General features: G+C 36.4%; 1 protein-coding gene across 1 annotated transcript in view; it reads right to left on the reverse strand.

Moving 5' to 3' along the window:
• Positions 1–8,768: 8,768 nt before the first annotated feature.
• GSTCD (glutathione S-transferase C-terminal domain containing) overlaps positions 8,769–17,627 on the reverse strand; it is a 274,623-nt gene continuing 265,764 nt past the window's right edge. Inside the window, exons 8-11 of the mRNA XM_007948293.2 lie at positions 17,251–17,384; positions 15,263–15,293; positions 12,312–12,381; positions 8,769–8,905 (exon numbers count right to left, since the gene is read on the reverse strand). Of these exons, the coding sequence (XP_007946484.1) occupies positions 8,769–8,905; positions 12,312–12,381; positions 15,263–15,293; positions 17,251–17,384 (372 nt within the window). The remainder of the gene's footprint in view (positions 8,906–12,311; positions 12,382–15,262; positions 15,294–17,250; positions 17,385–17,627) is intronic.

Consider the following 17,627-nt stretch of genomic DNA (forward strand, 5'->3'; position numbering starts at 1 on the left):
CTGATAGAGCCTGGTGGAACCACTGAGACTATGGGCCCTAGCTGCCCTTCGGGTCTGGAATTGAACCCACACCTGTGGTTTCCAGCCAAATAGAAGACAGGCATATGAGTTGAAAACTTACCTGAGATAGATACACTCCTTGGAGAGAACAATCATTGAGGAAGAAGGGCTGCCTATGCATAGGGAAACAGCTTAGGGGTCAGGAGTCCATGGAGGGATGGACACTGGGAAGAGGTAACCATGGGGAGGAAGTGGGAGGGGAGCTGTTGCACTGTGGTAAACTGTGGTCAATGTCATGAGACAGAGTATATGTAAACTGCTATATGGAAAATGAATTTGCTCCGTAAATCTTCACCCAAATCACACACACACACACACAAAAAGAATAGATTACCAGAAGTAAAAATAATGGGTCACACATGGAAAAACCAATTAATAACTTAAAAAAAAAGAGTCAAAAGAGAACCTATAGATTGGGAAAAAATATTTGGCAATGACATATCTGACAAGGGACTTATCTCTAGAACTTACAGAAAACTCCAACACCTCAACAACAAAAAGACAAATAATCCAATTCAATAATGGGCAGAAGATATGAATAGACATTTCACCAAAGAGCATATTTAGGTGGCCAAGAAACATGAAGAAATGCTCACGGTCATTAGCCATTAGAGAGATGCAAATCAAAACAATAATGAGATACCATCTTGCCCCAGAACTAGTAGCAAAGTTCAACAAGACAGAAAATAACAAATGCTGGCGAGGATGTGGAGAGATTGGGACTGTCATACACTGTTGGTGGGAATGTAAAAATGGTACAACCACTGTGGAAAGCAGTATGGTGATTCCTTAAAAAGTTAGAATTAGAAATACCATTTGACACAGCTATTCGATTACTAGGTATATATCCTAAAGAAGTGAGAGCCATGACAGAAACAGATATATTCACAGCCATGTTCATCTCATCACTATTTACAATAGCCAAAAGATGGAAAGAAAGAACCTAGGTGTCCATCAGCTGAAGAATGGATAACCAAACCATGGTACACAAACAACAGAATTCTTGCAATCCTAAAGAACAATGTAGAATCTGCAAAACACCACATATCGTGGATGAATGTGGAGGACATTATGCTTAGTGAAATAAGTCAATCAAAGAAGGCCAAATATTGTATTAGTCCGTTATTGTAAAAAGTCAAGGAAAGGTTTATATATGGAAGGAAATTTTGTTGGTTACCAGGGTTGGGAGGGGAAGGGAGGGAACAGTGTTAGACAGGTAAAGATAAGTATTGATTTGGGTGAAAAGAAGGACAATGTACCAAATGTGAGTGATCAACATGTTGTCATTGAGGAAGAGGAAGCCATAAAGAGCTACATGAGAGGTACAGACAATAAAGATGAACCCTTTTGCACATACAGTACTGTGTTGTCAGTGAAGGCAAACATGGGTATATGAGTGGATAGATGGGGGGACAGGCTGAACTATTAGGCATGTCTTTGCAGGGAGGAGTGTGCCCAAGACCATGTATAGGGTTGGCAGACAATATTTCTACAAGTGTATTTGCATGTTCTGTAAGAATTCCCAGGTATATAGTACAGCTGACAAGGGACAAGTTTGTAGTTACTTCTTGGGCACAGCCAGCAACCCAGAGGGAGTGAGTAGTTGAATCTGTTGGCTTGGGACCATAGAGAATGAAGGTGAAATAAAGATATTATCATAAGGAAAACTAAAAAAAAAAAAAAAAAAAAAAATTAGTGAAAGATGAGCTCTGATTTCTAATGTTCCAACTTGTGGGAGACAAAAAGTGAGGAACAGCCCTGCTTATGATGGACAAGGCTGAGGGTGAGACTAGATCACTTGCTGGGATTATTGTCATTGCCAATTCCTGCTGCCTGTATCCAATCCCTTTTATTTGCCCTGATTGGGAAGGTGTCTGGGTAAAGCTTTGGGTTATAGTATAAAAAAACAACAAACAAATATTGTTGCAGAGGACATCAAGCTCGATTGGCATAATACACTACACGAAACATTGTTCTACCTCCTACTTTGGCAAGTAGCAACTGGGATCTTAAAAGCTTGCAAGTAACCATCTAGATACAACAAAGGGTCTCTTCTCGTCCAGAGCAAAGAATGAAGAAAACCAAAGATTCATGGAAACAATTAGTCCAAGTGACTGGTACACGATGTTATCCTCAGTCTATATGACTACAAGACCAGAAGAACTAGATGGTGCCTGGCTACTACTGTCAACCACTCAGAGGGGGATCTATGCAGGAGATCCTTGATAGAGTGGGAGAACAATGTGGAATAAAACTCAAAATCATTTGAAAAGAAAAAAAGGATCAGGTTTGCTGGTCTGATAGAACCTAATGGAACTACTGAGACTATGGCCCCTAGCTGCCCTCCAAGTCTGGAATTCAACCCACTCCTGTGGCTTCCAGCCAAACAAAAGACATGCATATGAGGTGAATATTTACATTAGGTAGATACACTCCTTGGAAAGAACAATCATGGGAGAATAGAAGGGTTGTATATGCACAGGGACATAGGTCAGGGGGCAGGAGTGCATGCAGGGAAGGACACATGGAAGAAGTAACTATGAGGTAGAAGTGGGAAGGGAGCTGTTGCATTGTAGTAAATTGTAGTGAATGTCATTAGACAACGTGTATGTGAACAGCTGTATGGAAAGTGAATTTGGTCTGTAAACTTTCACCCAAATCACGATGAAAATAAAATAAAGTAAAAGAATGAAGAAGAAATAAAGATATTATCATAAGAAAAACTAAAAAAAAAAAAAAATATATTGAAAGATGAGCTCTAATTTCTAATGTTCCAACTTGTGGGAGACATAATGAAGAAAAGCCTTACTTTTGATGGACAAGGGTGAGGGTGAGGCCAGATCACTTGCTGGATTATTGTCATTGCCAATTTCTGCTGCCTGTATCCAGTCCCTTTTATTTGTCCTGACTGGGAAGGTGTTTGGGCAGGGATTTACACAGAAAAGCCATGATCCAAGAGCATCCACTAACACCCATATGTATGACCAGCCAAAGCCATCCACAGCTGGAGAAAACTGTGTCCTAGTACAGGATAGGCTAAACAGTGGATCAGTTCCTTTTTTTATTGTTTATACTCATCATATAGGTTTTGACTGTGTGTTATGTGTATCTGAGTCATGTGGAAAGGACTGAGATGAATGCTTTTGATGATGGACATTCTATAACCAGTACCAAAATCCAGGGAGATTAGGAAAGGCAACCATTAAGAAGTCAAGTCTAAGCTAAAAGCAAAGGATGGATGAAATTAAGCTAGTGGAAGGGGTGAGGATGTTATTCTGAGGAGTGGGAACAGCAGGTGAAAGCTTTGGGTAATAGTATAAAAAACCAATAAACAAAAAATAAAGCACAACCTCCACATTCTAAATGATAAAATATTGCTGAGAATAATTAAAGAAGATCTAAGTAAGAGCTTCAAGAATTATCTGCAAGAATTATCAGAAGATGGAAGAAATACACAAAATTACTGTACCAAAAAGAATTGGTCAACTTTCAACCATATCAAGAGGTAGCATATGATAAAGAACCAATGGCATTGAAGGAAGATGTCCAAGCTGCACTAAAAGCACAGGTGAAAAACAAAGTTCCAGGAATTGCTGGAATACCAATCAAGATGTTTCAACAAATGGATGCACTACTAGAAGCACTCATCTACATGAGGGAATATGGAAGACAACCATCTGGTCAATCGAATCAGAGATCCATGTTTGAGACCATTCTAAAGGAAGACGATCCAATAGAATGTAGGAATTATAGAACAGCATCATTAATATCACACACAAGTAATATTTGCTAAAGATAATTAAAAAATGGTTGCAGCAGGACATAGAAAACTGCCAGAAATTCAAGCTGGACTCAGAAGAGGATGTGGAATTAGTGATATCATTGCCAGTTTCAGGTGGAATCTTGGCTGAAAGCAGAGAATACAAGAAAGATGTTTATCTGTGTTTCACTGACAATGCAAAGGCATTAGATTGTGTGGATCATAACATTATACGGACAACATTGCCCAAAACAGGAATTCTAGAACACATAATTGTGCTCATGAGTCATGAGTAACCTGTACATAGACTAAGAGACAGTTGTTTGAACAAGGAATACTTCATGGTTTAATATCAGGAAAGGTGGGCACCAGGTTTGTATCCTTCACCTTACTTATTTTATCTGTATGCTGAGCAAATAATCTGAGAAGCTGGACTACATGAAGACGAATATGGCATCAGGTCTTCCAGTCCTGATGCTGTATTTTTCTTCATATAGCCCAGTCTTTCATTTTCATTACTAAGTGCTTCAAGCCCTCTTTGTTTTCAGAAAGCAAGGTTGTGTCATCTGCATAACACAAAGAAGACTTGAAACACTTACTGATGAAGATCAAAGACCACAACCTTCAGTACAGGTCATACATCAACATAAAGAAAACAAAAATCTCCAAAACTGGACCAAAAAGTAACATCATGATAAATGGAGAAAAGATGGAAGCTGTCAAGAATTTCATTATAGTTGGATCCACAATCAAGCCCATGGAAGCAGCAGTCAAGAAATTTGTTTTGGGTAAATCTTCTGCAAAAAATCTCTTTAAAGGGTTAAAAAGTAAAGATGTCACTTTGAGGGCTATGGTGTGCCTGGTCCAAGCCTTGGTATTTTCAGTACTCTCACATGCATGCAAAAGGTGGACAATGAATAAGGAAGAGTGAAGAATTGATGCATTTGAATTTTTATGTTGGTAAAGAATATTGAATATACCATGGACTGCCAGAAGAATGAGGAAATCTGTCTTGGAAGAAGTGCATCCAGAATGCTCCTTAGAAATGAGGATGATAAAATTTTATGTCATGTACTTTGGACATGTTATTAGGGGGGATCAGTTTTAGAAGAAGAACACCATGCTTGGTAAAGCAGATGGTGATGAAAAATAGGAAGACTCCCAACAAGATGGGCTGACACAGTGGCTGAAACAATGGGCTCAAACATAGCAATGATTGTGAAGATGTTGAAGATGTTGCAGGACTAGGCAGTGTTTCATTCTATTGTAGACAGCATCACTGTTGAGTCAACATCCACTCAATAGCATCTGAAAAAACAAGTAAGTGGAATGAGGCATTGGCCAATAAGTGGTGGGATTCTCATCTGGCCAATGGACCCTCTGTGCAGTCACCACCTGCATGTCAGTGGAAGCTAATGTATTACTACGATGCTGAACAGGTATCAGTAGAGCTTTCCAGACTAAGAAAGAGTAGGAAGAAAAGCCTGGCAATGTACTTCTGAAAACTAAAAACTCTATGGATCACAACCGTCATCACAGGGAAGATGCAGAACCTGACAGTGCTTCATTCTACTGAGCTTGGGGTCACCATGAGTTAGGTCAGAGTCAATGGCAGCTAATAACAACAAAATAAATGGAAAGATGTATTATGTTCATGAGTTTTAAGAATCAATATGGTTCAGATGCTCATTTCTCAACCATTTGATCTAGCAGGGCTTTTTTATTTAATTATTTTTTAAAGAAAGTCGATTCTGACTCATGCACATTAGCCACCTGCACTACCTAGAGATTCCAAGAAATTGTCAAGGCAATTCTAAAATTTACATGGAAATGCAATGGATTTAGAATAGGCAAAACAATCTAGAAATGACAGATGAAATTGAAGAACTTATTACTGTAAAGCTACAAGGATTAAAACAAGTGGATTTATGGAAAAGACTAATCTAGACAGTTCAGAAATGGACCTATACACACACATCAATTACTTTTCACCAATGCACCAATTCAATGAAGAGAGGAAAAGTTTTTAAACAAATGGTGCTGGAACAAGTGAATATTCCTTGAAATTTACCTATAGGTGAGTATTGATTTGAGATGTGCCATAGACATAAACTTGGAAGGAAGATGGGGCGATCTACTTCCGTAGTGATACTGCCTCAGAAACCCAAGGAGGCCTCGCTATGAATCAGAGCCGACTCGACAGCAGTGAGTTTGATTTTTGGTTTTCTAGACCGAAAGGTAAAAGCTAGCACAATAAAGTTTCTACAAGAAAACAGGAGAGATCTTCTTAATCTTCGGGTAGGCACAGGTTTATTAGAGAGGGCACAGAAAATATTAAGTATAAAAGAAAACAAACATTAAATTAGACTGTCAAAATTAAAATATTCATTGTGAAAAGGAGTTATCATTTCACATCCAGTAGAATGGCTAAAATAAAAAAAGACTGACAACATCAAACGTTGGTGAAGGCGTAGAGAACTGGAACTTTCATCTATTGCAGGTGGCAGTGTAAAATGGTACAACCATTTTGGAAAACTATTTGGCAATTGGTATTTATTTACTCTATGATCCAACAATATGACTACTAGGCTTTTATCCAGGAGAAATGTAAGCATATGACTTGTATAAGAATGTTTATAGGCCTTATTCATATGAATCTCAAAGTGGAAACACTCCACATGAGTGCCAACAGGAGAACTAATAAATACATTTTGATATATTTAGGTAATGGCATACTACTTAGGAATAATAAACGATCTATTAATACATGTAACAAATGGGTGCATCTAAAAAAAAAAAAAATACTATGTTAAGCAAAAGAAGCCAGGCACAGAAGATTACATACTAAATTACTCCATTTACATGAAGGACAAAAATAGGCAACACTAATGTAGAAAACAGCTAGTGGTTGCCTGTAGGGTGGAGAGGGGTTTGGCTGGAAAAGGATAATGAGGAGTCTTTCTGGGCCGATGGACATGTTTTATATCTCATTTTGGCTGGAGGTTTCATGACTGTATACAGTTGTCAAAATTTCTCAAACTGAACATCTAAAATATATCATTTTATTGCATGTAAATTATAACCTAATTTAAAAAAGAAAGCCCAGGATAAAAGAGCATGCGGTGTTTATGGACACAAATGATAAATATACTCAGAGGTGATGGTTAATTCTTCTTTGAAATTCTATCCCATAAAACAAGGCTCCAATTATTCCTGTATTTTAACCCATAATGATGAAAGAGTTATTTATTCTCCATGAATTATTCCCATAATCTGACTCACAATGATGATGAATTATTTAGGACCAATTAAAGTCCTTCCTTGGGGTTGAAAACATCAAAATCAATGAAATAAATCTTATCTGGAATAGAACAATCTAAGATATGTAAAAGTTAAATATTAGCAGCATCTGACAAAGGAAATGCCATCTATCTTTAAAAGCTTTGGTTGGTAGAAAAAGAATAATTTGGTTATGGAGAGCTATCCAAGTAAGTTTCCATACTCTGGACTATTCTCACTATTACTTTATACACAATAAATTTTACCAAAAAAAAAAAAAAAAAAAATCCTACACATAAAAAAAAATAATAATTGTCATCTGAAAACAAATGGATGGTGACCAGTCATTCATTATAGGATGACATAAAGAATGCATTAATCCTTTAATCTCCCTTTTAGATGATTTACTTCTATAGGCAAGGAGTAGTATCTCTTGAAACTAATTGGGAATCTAAGCCAGAGTCTTGAAAATAATAGATTTTCAAACATTATGCCCACTGCCATCAAGTCAACTCCAACTCATAGCAACCCTATAGGACAGAGCAGAACTGCCCAGAGGGTTTCCAAGGCTGTAAATCTTTATGGAAGCAGACTGCCTCATCTTTTTCCTACAGAGTGGCTGGTGGGTTTGAACAGCCAACCTTTTGGTTAGCAGCCAAGTGCTTAACCATTGTGCTTTCAGGGCTCCTTCAATATTTTTTAGTAGAATTAAATTAATTAATCCATGTATTTACTGATTAGTTAGAATTTATGTTCAAGTGATATGTTCCTATATTGTGAAATTTATTTAAACTATTTTACAATCTCTTCATACAAAGGCTGTGGTGTTTTGTTTTTTTCATATGAAAGAGCTTTGGTAGCATAGTAGTTAAAGCATTTGGCCACTAATCAAAAGGTGAGCAGTTTGAACCTACTAGCTGCTCTGCAGAAGAAAGATAAGGCAGTCTTGCTTCTGTAAAGATTTACAGCTTTGGAAATCCTATAGGGCAGTTCTAGTCTGCTCTAGAGGATCACTAGCAGAATTGACTTTGTTTTTTTTCTTCATATAAAATGTTTGGACCACTAATGATCTCATTTAGTAATTTATGAGGAAAGTATTTAAAAAGTGTATTAGATGATATTAGATGATAATTCAACTAACCCCAGTTTAGAAATAGCCATACTGTAATTACCTGACTAGATTATTTATAAAATATAGAAAAAGTACACTTGTTAAAAATATAAAAGCACAAATGAAAAAACCCCCACTGAGTCTCATTTCAGGCTCCATGTGAATATCTAAATAATTATAAAGTAAAGGCTCCAACTACCATGTGATCATTGTTTTGAACTGAACATCACATTTGCAAGACAGAAAAGCCTGTGAGCAGAGAAGGAAATTTTTATGCCAGTGATAGAACCACCACGAGAGAGAATTATTCTGTTGGCAGCTGAGAAATCAGGGGATTCTTTCTGTGAAAGCCAGGAGTCCTTTAGATCACACATGTGAGAGCATTTGTGATGTTTAGCAGACAGCCTTTCTTTCAAGATTTTCCCACTGCTTTCTTTTCTGAGTATAAGAGGTTCAAGTTGGCTAATACTGTTTTCTAGTTATCCCAGGAACCTCCTGAATGCCATGGGCTGTCATCATGAAGATGGTTGGCAAGACATCAAATGTGAATATCTTGTTCTAAATGGGGACTCCCACGATCATGTTATTTTTGGGAGAGCAGCTCTCTGGCTCCATGGATATCACTTGGACGGAGTAACCACGTTCTTCTGCAGCTCGTGCTCGATCCAGATCCACTAGGCACATGCACTGTTTTCCTGAAACACAGTAAAATGGTATCATGAGACTAACCACTAATAGTTCAGCTTGTTTAAGGGAGTCTAGACAGTGACAAAACCCACATGTACTATGGAGAATGCCGCTTTCTGCAAAGTCCTGTTAGTCTCTTTCAATTTAGTTCTTGTCCAATATGGAGAGAAGGAACTTACAAAAAACCCAATGCTACTGAGTTGATCCCAATTCATTACAAGCATCTCACATTTCCCAGAATTGTCTCTGATGATAGTTTAAAGATTGTTAATCTTTAAAAATGTGTTTATGAACAAATCATAACTAAATGAAAAGCACAGATTTTATATCTCATTTTGGTTAAAAATCCATTCAAAGTCCTTTTCTTAGCATTCCTTGTGAAAATATATAATCTGTAATATTGTGGAAAATAACATCTGTTTTTAAGAATATTTAAAGTAACATGTTGACAAAGAGGAATCTAAAAGACAGGCTATATTTTCTACCTGAAGTTTTCTAGGGCAATGAAGAATATGAAACGGGAATATTTGAGAAAAGTCTTTTTGTGTGCTGCTTACTTTTGGTGAATCGACACAATGGCAACGAGTTTGGTTTTTTTTGTTTCCTTTTGGTAGATATGTAATGTGTTTAATGTGTTCTTAATTTTCAGAGCTTCTATACTGCTAGAAAATAGTAGTATTAAATTTTCTGTATAGTCTCTGGAAAAAAAAAAAAAACGAAACCTGACTTGCAAGCAAAATGGTTAATTTGTTTTCCTTTGGCAAATACCAACTTCTATTTCAAAAGTAACTCAGGAGAAAAACAATTTGGGGCTGAGTACATGCAAAGCCATACTTTGCTTTTACACTTTCAATTGCTTTAAATTCAACAGATAAACTTCTTCATTCTCTTAGAAAAAAGGTCACTGACAATGCAGAACTTCATTGTATATTTTTCTCAATAACTGTAATAATATCTAATCATTATTTTAAAATAACTTATTTGAATAACAGCAGAAATTGTTAACTGCTAACCTTTGGAAGTGAAGACTGAAATAGAAAAGTTCATCTGTGGAAGATGGAATTCTTACAGGAAAAACAGTGAAGGTGAAATCAGTAGGTAAGAATTGTCAACAAGAGACTCAAATTTAAAATGTTTATTTTGTACATTTTCCTCAAAAGAACTCATGGCAGGAAAATGAACTGTGTTAGAAATGATATAAAAAGAGATTTCCAGAATCCCATTTAGCCCAAATCACCTCCTCTTCATCAACAGGGCTGTATGGCTGACATTCTTCTTTCCCTTAAAATATTGTCCTTCCATTAAGACATCTGTAAAATGTGTCTCACATCTATTTCTCAATTTGAAAGGAAGCATTCTCTGTGAGAACGAGATGCTCAGCATTCTTCTAGTACCCACCCTGGGTTTATATTGCAACTCATTGACCCTTGGCTTTGATCCCAGCCAAGTTAATTTTTCCTTTTCCATGACGTAGAAGAATCTCATGTTTTCACATGTTGAACAAGTGTCTTTATAGCTTCATTTGTTGGTAATTTACTTTTTAGAACCTGGTAAGCTTCCTGAAAATGGCCACAGAATATAGGAATGGCCTGTGCAAAGCACAGACATAGATATTTGATAGATTCTATGACTTTCCTTGAACCTCATTCCCCTCCCTTTCCCACCCCTCTGCCAGGGATCAGGGCAAATGTTCCTCCCCCTCAACTCCAGCACCATCTTTTCCACTCACTCCTTTCCTGTTTGATGTCTAAAGCACACATCAATCAAGCACACACCCATCTACCATACTAATGTCCTCAATGAACCTAGTGGAGTTGTATCAAAGGGACGTTCTATTAATTCAAATAATTAGGATGGAAAAGGGAGATGAAAGGGAGAAAGAGAGTCAAAGACAAAGTGCCTTTATAAAAGAGAGCAAGCACTTTCCTTCAATTTATGCCCCACAGTGTGACAAAGAGAAGGGAATCGAATGTTGCCTCAGTCAGTCTCAGTGTGTACATGTCTCTTCATGCTGACTGATTTTTAAGTTAAAAGATATCTGGTTTTCATACAGCATGGTCCCTGAATGTGAGCTAACTACTTCTTTTGGTGTTCAGCCAAAAAACAGCAATCTTCCAGAGAAATCAGGCTGTGCTGCAATTATGGAGAAACAGTGTGATGGTCATCAATGTAGAGTTTTTCCAAATAAGCATTAATATTAGTTTTGACTTCAGTAAATCATCTTAATCCCTGATTTTAGAACCAAACGTTTCAACAGAATATGTGACTCCAGAGTGCTGGGAGGCAGTATTGCAAAAGCGGGTAAGAGCTTCAAATAATTGGGTATATATCATGACTTCATTATCTATCAGCTGAAGGACTCTAGAAGAACTCTTCATCTCAGTTCTCTCATTTGTAAAATGTAAATAATGGTGCCTACCTTGTAAGTATTTTTGTAAAGAATTTACTAATATAATAAAATAAAAAAACCCATGGCCATCAAGTTAATTCTGACTCATAGAGACCCTATAGGACAGAGTAGAACTGTTCCAGAAGGTTCCCAAGGCTGTTATTCTATGGAAGCAGACTGCCTCATCTTTCTCTACAGAGCCGCTGGTGGGTTTGAACTGCCAACCTTTTGGTAAGCGGCTGAATGCTTTAACCACTGTGTCACCAAAGCTTCTTACTAAGATAATAGGTGGAGGATATTTAGCTCACTATGCTTAAATGTTAGCTGCTATTATTCCTCTGAATAAGATTTCTTTTTCTAATTAATTACTTAATGAACTTGAAATGCTTCTGTGTGTCTTCCAATTTAGGTAATGTTTAATATTATAAATGTCAAATAAATTGGTCTATGATTAATGATATACAAGCATATTTATTTCTGAGAAAGAAAATGTTATCCTTGTTTATACTTTTCTTTCAATGCATTAATTTTGGCAGGCATAGTTGACTATTCCATCATTAATATTTTCTTTTGTGACTCTGGATAGATCCCTCAGTTTGTTCATAATAGAAAAAAAAAACATTTAACATTACCATTCTATTCAATGTATAAATATTGAAAATGTATTTAAAAATATTAATATTAACCAAAATGGGATAAAATGTTATTATAGTTTCAAAGCTCTCTTCAATATGGATTAAATTTTCTGAGAAAAAGAAACATTAGTTCTTTGTTGATAAATGAACCTTTTTTTCCCATATAGAGGAGCTCTGGTTGTGTAGTGCCTAAGGCATTTGACTGCTAACCAGAAAGCTGGCAGTTCAAACCCACTGGCCACTCCTCAGAAGGAAGACTGGGCAATCTACTGCTGTAGAGATACCACATTAGAAACTTAAGGTGGGGTCGCTATGAGTTGGAACCATTCCTAGAATCATTGCTGGGGATAGTGTGCATAATCTACCCGACAGCTGCTGTAAAACACATACCTATTAGCCTGCGTTGGGGTGGGAGCTGGACAGCTGTCTGATCTGCAAATCTGCACAGAATCATATGTTCCTAGAAAAAAGAGCAATAGAATATGGGCTTATTTTAATCTTTTGCGTTAAAGTTGTAAAAAAAAATAAATAAATCAAACCTACCATGCTTTTCTGGAATACTATACTGCTTAACTGAATAAAGTGCTACATCAATAAATACCCATTGTGTTGAGTTGATTCTGGTTCATAGTGCCCCTATAGGACAGAGTAGAACTGATCCACAAGGTTTCCAAACTTTAAGTATTTATGGAAGCAGATTTTCTCCCTTGTAGCAGCTGGGGGGATCTGAACCACTAAATTTCTGGTTACCAGCTGAGCACTTAACCACTGTGCCACCAAAGCGCCTTTGGTACATAAACAGTACTTTAAAAAGAAGTAAACTTTCCGGAAATGGTACTCAACATCTTTCTTCCTTCAATTACACTGGTCATCCAAAAGAAAGAGGAAATTATTGAACAATATCATTGATATCACATGCAAGTACAGTTTTGCTGAAGATAATTATAAAATGGTTGAGCAATACATTGACAGAGAACTGCCAGAAATTCAAGCTGGATTCAGAAGAGGACTTGGAATGAGGGATAACACTGCTGATGTCAGATGGATCTTAGCTGAAAATAGAACATCAGAAAGATGTTTAGTTGTATTTTATTGACTATGCAAAGGCATTTGACTGTGTGGATCATAATAAATTATGGATAACATTGGGAAGAATGGGGATTCCAGAATACTTAATTGTGCTCAAGTGGAACCTGTACATAGGCCAAGAGGCAGTTGTTTGATCAGAACTAGGGGATACTGAGTGATTTAAAATCAGGAAAGCTGTGAGGGTTGTATCTTTTCACCATACATATAAATCTATATGTTGAGCAAATAATCTGAGAAATCAGACTTCATGAAGAAGAACTCGCATGCAGATTGGAGGAAGATTCATTAACAACCTGCAATATGCACATGACACAATCTTGCTTCTGAAAGTGAAGAGTATATGAAGCACTTACTGAAGAAGATAAAAAACTACAGCCTTCAATATGGATTATATCTTAACATAAAGAGAAGAAAAACTGACACAATTGGACCAATAAGTAACATCATGATAAATGAAGAAAAGACGGAAGGTATCAATCATTTCATTTTACTTGAATCCACAGTTAATACCTATGAAAGCAGCAGTCAAGAAATCAAACTACATACTACATTACACCAACGTGCTGCAAGAGACATTTTTAAAGTGCTCAAGCAAAGATGTCACTTTGAAGACTAAGGTGTGCCTGACCCAAGCCAAGTTTATTTCAATCACCTCATATGTATATAAAAGCTGGACAATGGATAAGGATTGATGCATTTGAATTATGATGTTGGTGAAGGATATTAAATGTATTGTGGACTCCCAGGAGAATGAACAAATGAACAAATATGCCTTGGAAGAAGTTCAGCTGGAATGCTCCTTAGAAGCAAGAACAGCCAGACTTGGTTTCTCATGGTCTGGTCATATTATCATAAAGGACTAGTTCCTGGAGAAAGCAGGCCCTTTACAAGATGAATGACACAGTGGCTGCAATCATGGACTCCATCATAGCAATGATTACGAAGATGGCAGAGGACTAGGCATTGTTTTGCTCTGTTGTACACAGGATCTCCATGGGTTGGAAATGACTTGATAAAACCTAACAACAAGAATCCAAACTAATTCATCAACTATTAATGGAGTTATTTTTGTATTTCTTTCAAATAATATTTTTTATTTCTTAAATTGCATCATGTAATGTTTGACCAATTAATTAGGTAGTAGTGATGTTGAAAAATCTGGAAATTGTTTTGCTCTGATCAGTAACTCAAAACTATATAGTGTAATGTTCTGACTATTGCTGGAAGATAGGTCTGCATGGTCCTCTTGTGTTTCTTTATGCCTTGTGAGCAGGGCACTCACTGACTTTGTTCCAGACCAGGGGTCAGCAAATTATAATCCATAGGCCAAATCTGGGCTATAACCTGTTTTTATATGGCTCACAAGTTAAGAATGGTTTTTACATTGTTAAAGTGTTGTGAAAAACAACAAAAAAACATAACATTGATGACAATGGCAATGAAGAAGGATACGTGAAAGGCAAAACCTAAAATATTTACCAAAGAGCTCTGGTAGTGTAGTGCCTAAGGCACTTGACTGCTAATCAGAAGGCTGGTCGTTCAAACCCACCAGCCACTCTTCGGAAGGAAGGTTGGGCAATCTACTTCTGTAGTAATACCACCTCGGAAACCCAAGGAGGGGTTGCTATAAATTGGGTCAGACTTGAGGACACAAAACAACAACAATAACAGCAACAACAGGATTTTATAGAAATGTTTGCACCTTTTCTATGTGATCTTTTAAAGGGTATTTATATAGTAAAAACTGGAAGATATAGTTTCTCCTTCTAGAACAAAGAGCTGGCATGCTTACTGCCCATTATAAAAAGTCCAGATTCCCTAAGCTCAGGATTTCTCTCCCATAATGAAACTTACTGTGTGTGTAGGTATCACTTGGCCCTTTTTGTGCTGCCCTGTGGGCACTGGACCTCAAGAAGCCAGTGCAAAAATGATAATACTCTGACTACTGATATTGCCAAGAATAATAAACTGTCATTTGTCTCTGATAGAGGTGTCTCATAACTTCTGTGAGCATCTGTGAAACTGTCAAGCTAACTTGTTATCTTCCAAGTGGGGTAAAATCTCTGTCATTGATAATTATATTTGAAGAGTTAATCTGGATTATTGTTTTTTAAATGCCATACTAGTTGCTAATGGGTAATTCCAATGTAACTATAGATTATAACTCCATTAGAAATTTGAAAGGGAAAATATAAAGAAGGGATAAAAAGTGTATTAGTGTATTAGGAAGACCCGTTAGATCTTTACAATACCTTGTATGATAGAGTTCCTTTGAATTGTTCACTGAAATGGAAAAGAAAACGGAATTAGTCATCATTTTAAAGATGAAATATTAAGAGTAAAAATAATCTTATAAAAACTTATAAAGTTCTTACAGAAACTTATAAATTATAAAGAATAGAATGCATTTTATCTGAAGAATACAAAATGCCACCCCACAGTAAAAAATATACTCACTTGTAATGTCTTTATAGAAAGACAAGGCATATCATTTTATGTCATTAGTTGTAAAGAATTTCTTCCCCAGATTGTTTGTACTGTTACAGAAGCACAACTTATTTTTTTTTCCCTTTTTTTTTCTCTTTCTTGATGGATACACAGAGATCCAGGAAGTCAGCGCTGTCACAACCATTAAATACACAAACATATATCCCATAAACATTGTCCTTTATTAATGCTGTATTCTAGGCTCCCAAAACATGTGGTGATACATATAGTGCTAAATTCATATTAGCATCAATTAGTTTGTTTGAAATTAGTACTTTGTCTCCATATATTACAGAAATAGTAAAGTATTTATAAATTCCCTACTCTATCCTTAGTAACTGGGATAGGTCTTATACACAACAGAGAAACAAACTATATAAAGATTTCATTTCCAAGGACCAGAAGGAAAATGTCAATAAATCTACAAATATGCAAAAAAAAGCTGACACTAAGCTGAGACTTTAATATCAGTTAAATTAGACTGCAGACTGAAGAAGTCAAATTAGCATTCTTAAAATTCTTTACAAATTTCTTGAGGGGAAAAATATACATTTTATTAGTATAGATTAAAATAAAATAAAACTTCCATGATATTGCCATGAGCAATAAATAAGCTTCAGATTATATTTTATTTTTTTGCTTTTCAATATTTCCTGTGGTTTTCTTTCAGTTAGTTGTAAGTGGCAGGAAAGAACAAAATAATGAAAGATGAAGAAAAAGAAGGCTCTTTGTATTTTTTTTTTACTTTAAACTATTTATACAGAAAACTTAAAGAATAAATTCTAGTGGAAATAGTCTAAGGTTTCTTAAAAGTAATGATGCAACAGATCAAGAAGCCTCTTTTGACACATTTTAGGTTAGACTTTGGAAAGCTAATCATATTTTAATCTATGCTTAATACGATCATCATGATTCTCAGTAAATATGAACTACAGAGAAATGTCATAAACACAATAAAGGAGTGAGAAGTAAAATGTCTCCATTCTTTATGTGGAATAAGAAGAACTGTAAATATGACTTTAATCATCAATACTCACAGGCAGGATTAAAAATACCATCACTACTCCTGTTATTAGCAAAGTTCATATTTATTTAGTACTTACCTTATGATATTTCTAAGTGCTTTGCCTATATAATTAAATTCTCACAAAAACCTTGAGGTAGTGACTATTATAATCCCCATTCTGCAGATGAGAAAATGTGGGCCAATGGGTTTAAGTAAACTGCCTGAGGTAAAACAATTTAAAAAAGGTTGAGGAGCCAGAATTTGTACTTATGCAGTAAACTTCCATATCCCATACACTTAACCACTATGTTCTATTGACTCTCATAGATACATTTTCAGTTTCATTTGCTAGTCAGCAAGAACTGCATCCAGGAGAAAAAATAGGGATAGACACAGAGGAGATCCTTTCTTCCAATTTATAAACAATACTTGGTGTTATAAAAGAAGAAATGAGCTCAAAACTGAAAGAAAGCTCATTGCAACTTTATGCCTAATAAGCTTCATACAGGAGCTCTGATAGCATAGTGCCTAAGGCACTTGACTGCTAACCTGAAGGCTGGCGGTTCAAACCCACCAGCCACTCCTCTGAAGGAAGGTTGGGCAATCTACTTCCGTAGTGATACCACCTTGGAAACCCAAGGAGAGGTCACTATGAGTTGGGTCTGACTCCATGGCACAAAACAACAACACAAGCTTCATATATTGGCTTATCCCACATTAGTGTCTTAGGTAGGCACTCAATTTCACCTTTTTGGAAAATTAAACTTTGAGGTATTCTGAATGAAACCGTAACAGCAAGGGCATGTGACAAAGGAAGCCCGCACTTTGATGCAGTGCTCAATCACCATGTCTGTTGCCACTCCACAAGCATGCAACGCCACCTGGAAAACAAAACCAGACCTTAGAACTAAGTTCTTTCTTAACCAACAGTGATATTTCTAATTTGTATATATCAAAGAGGAGCTCTGGTAGCACAGTGCCTAAGGTATCTATCTGACTGCTAACCAGAAGGTTGGTGGTTCAAATGCAACAGCCACTCTGTGGAATCTACTTCCATAAACATTTACTGCCTTGGAAACCCAATGGGGGCTGCTATGAGTCAGAATTGACTAAATGGCAGTGTT

The sequence above is a fragment of the Orycteropus afer genome, unplaced genomic scaffold (genome assembly GCF_000298275.1).
Source record: "Orycteropus afer afer isolate SDZICR_OR568_19922 unplaced genomic scaffold, OryAfe1.0 scaffold00211, whole genome shotgun sequence".
Classification (NCBI taxonomy): Eukaryota; Metazoa; Chordata; class Mammalia; order Tubulidentata; family Orycteropodidae; genus Orycteropus; species Orycteropus afer.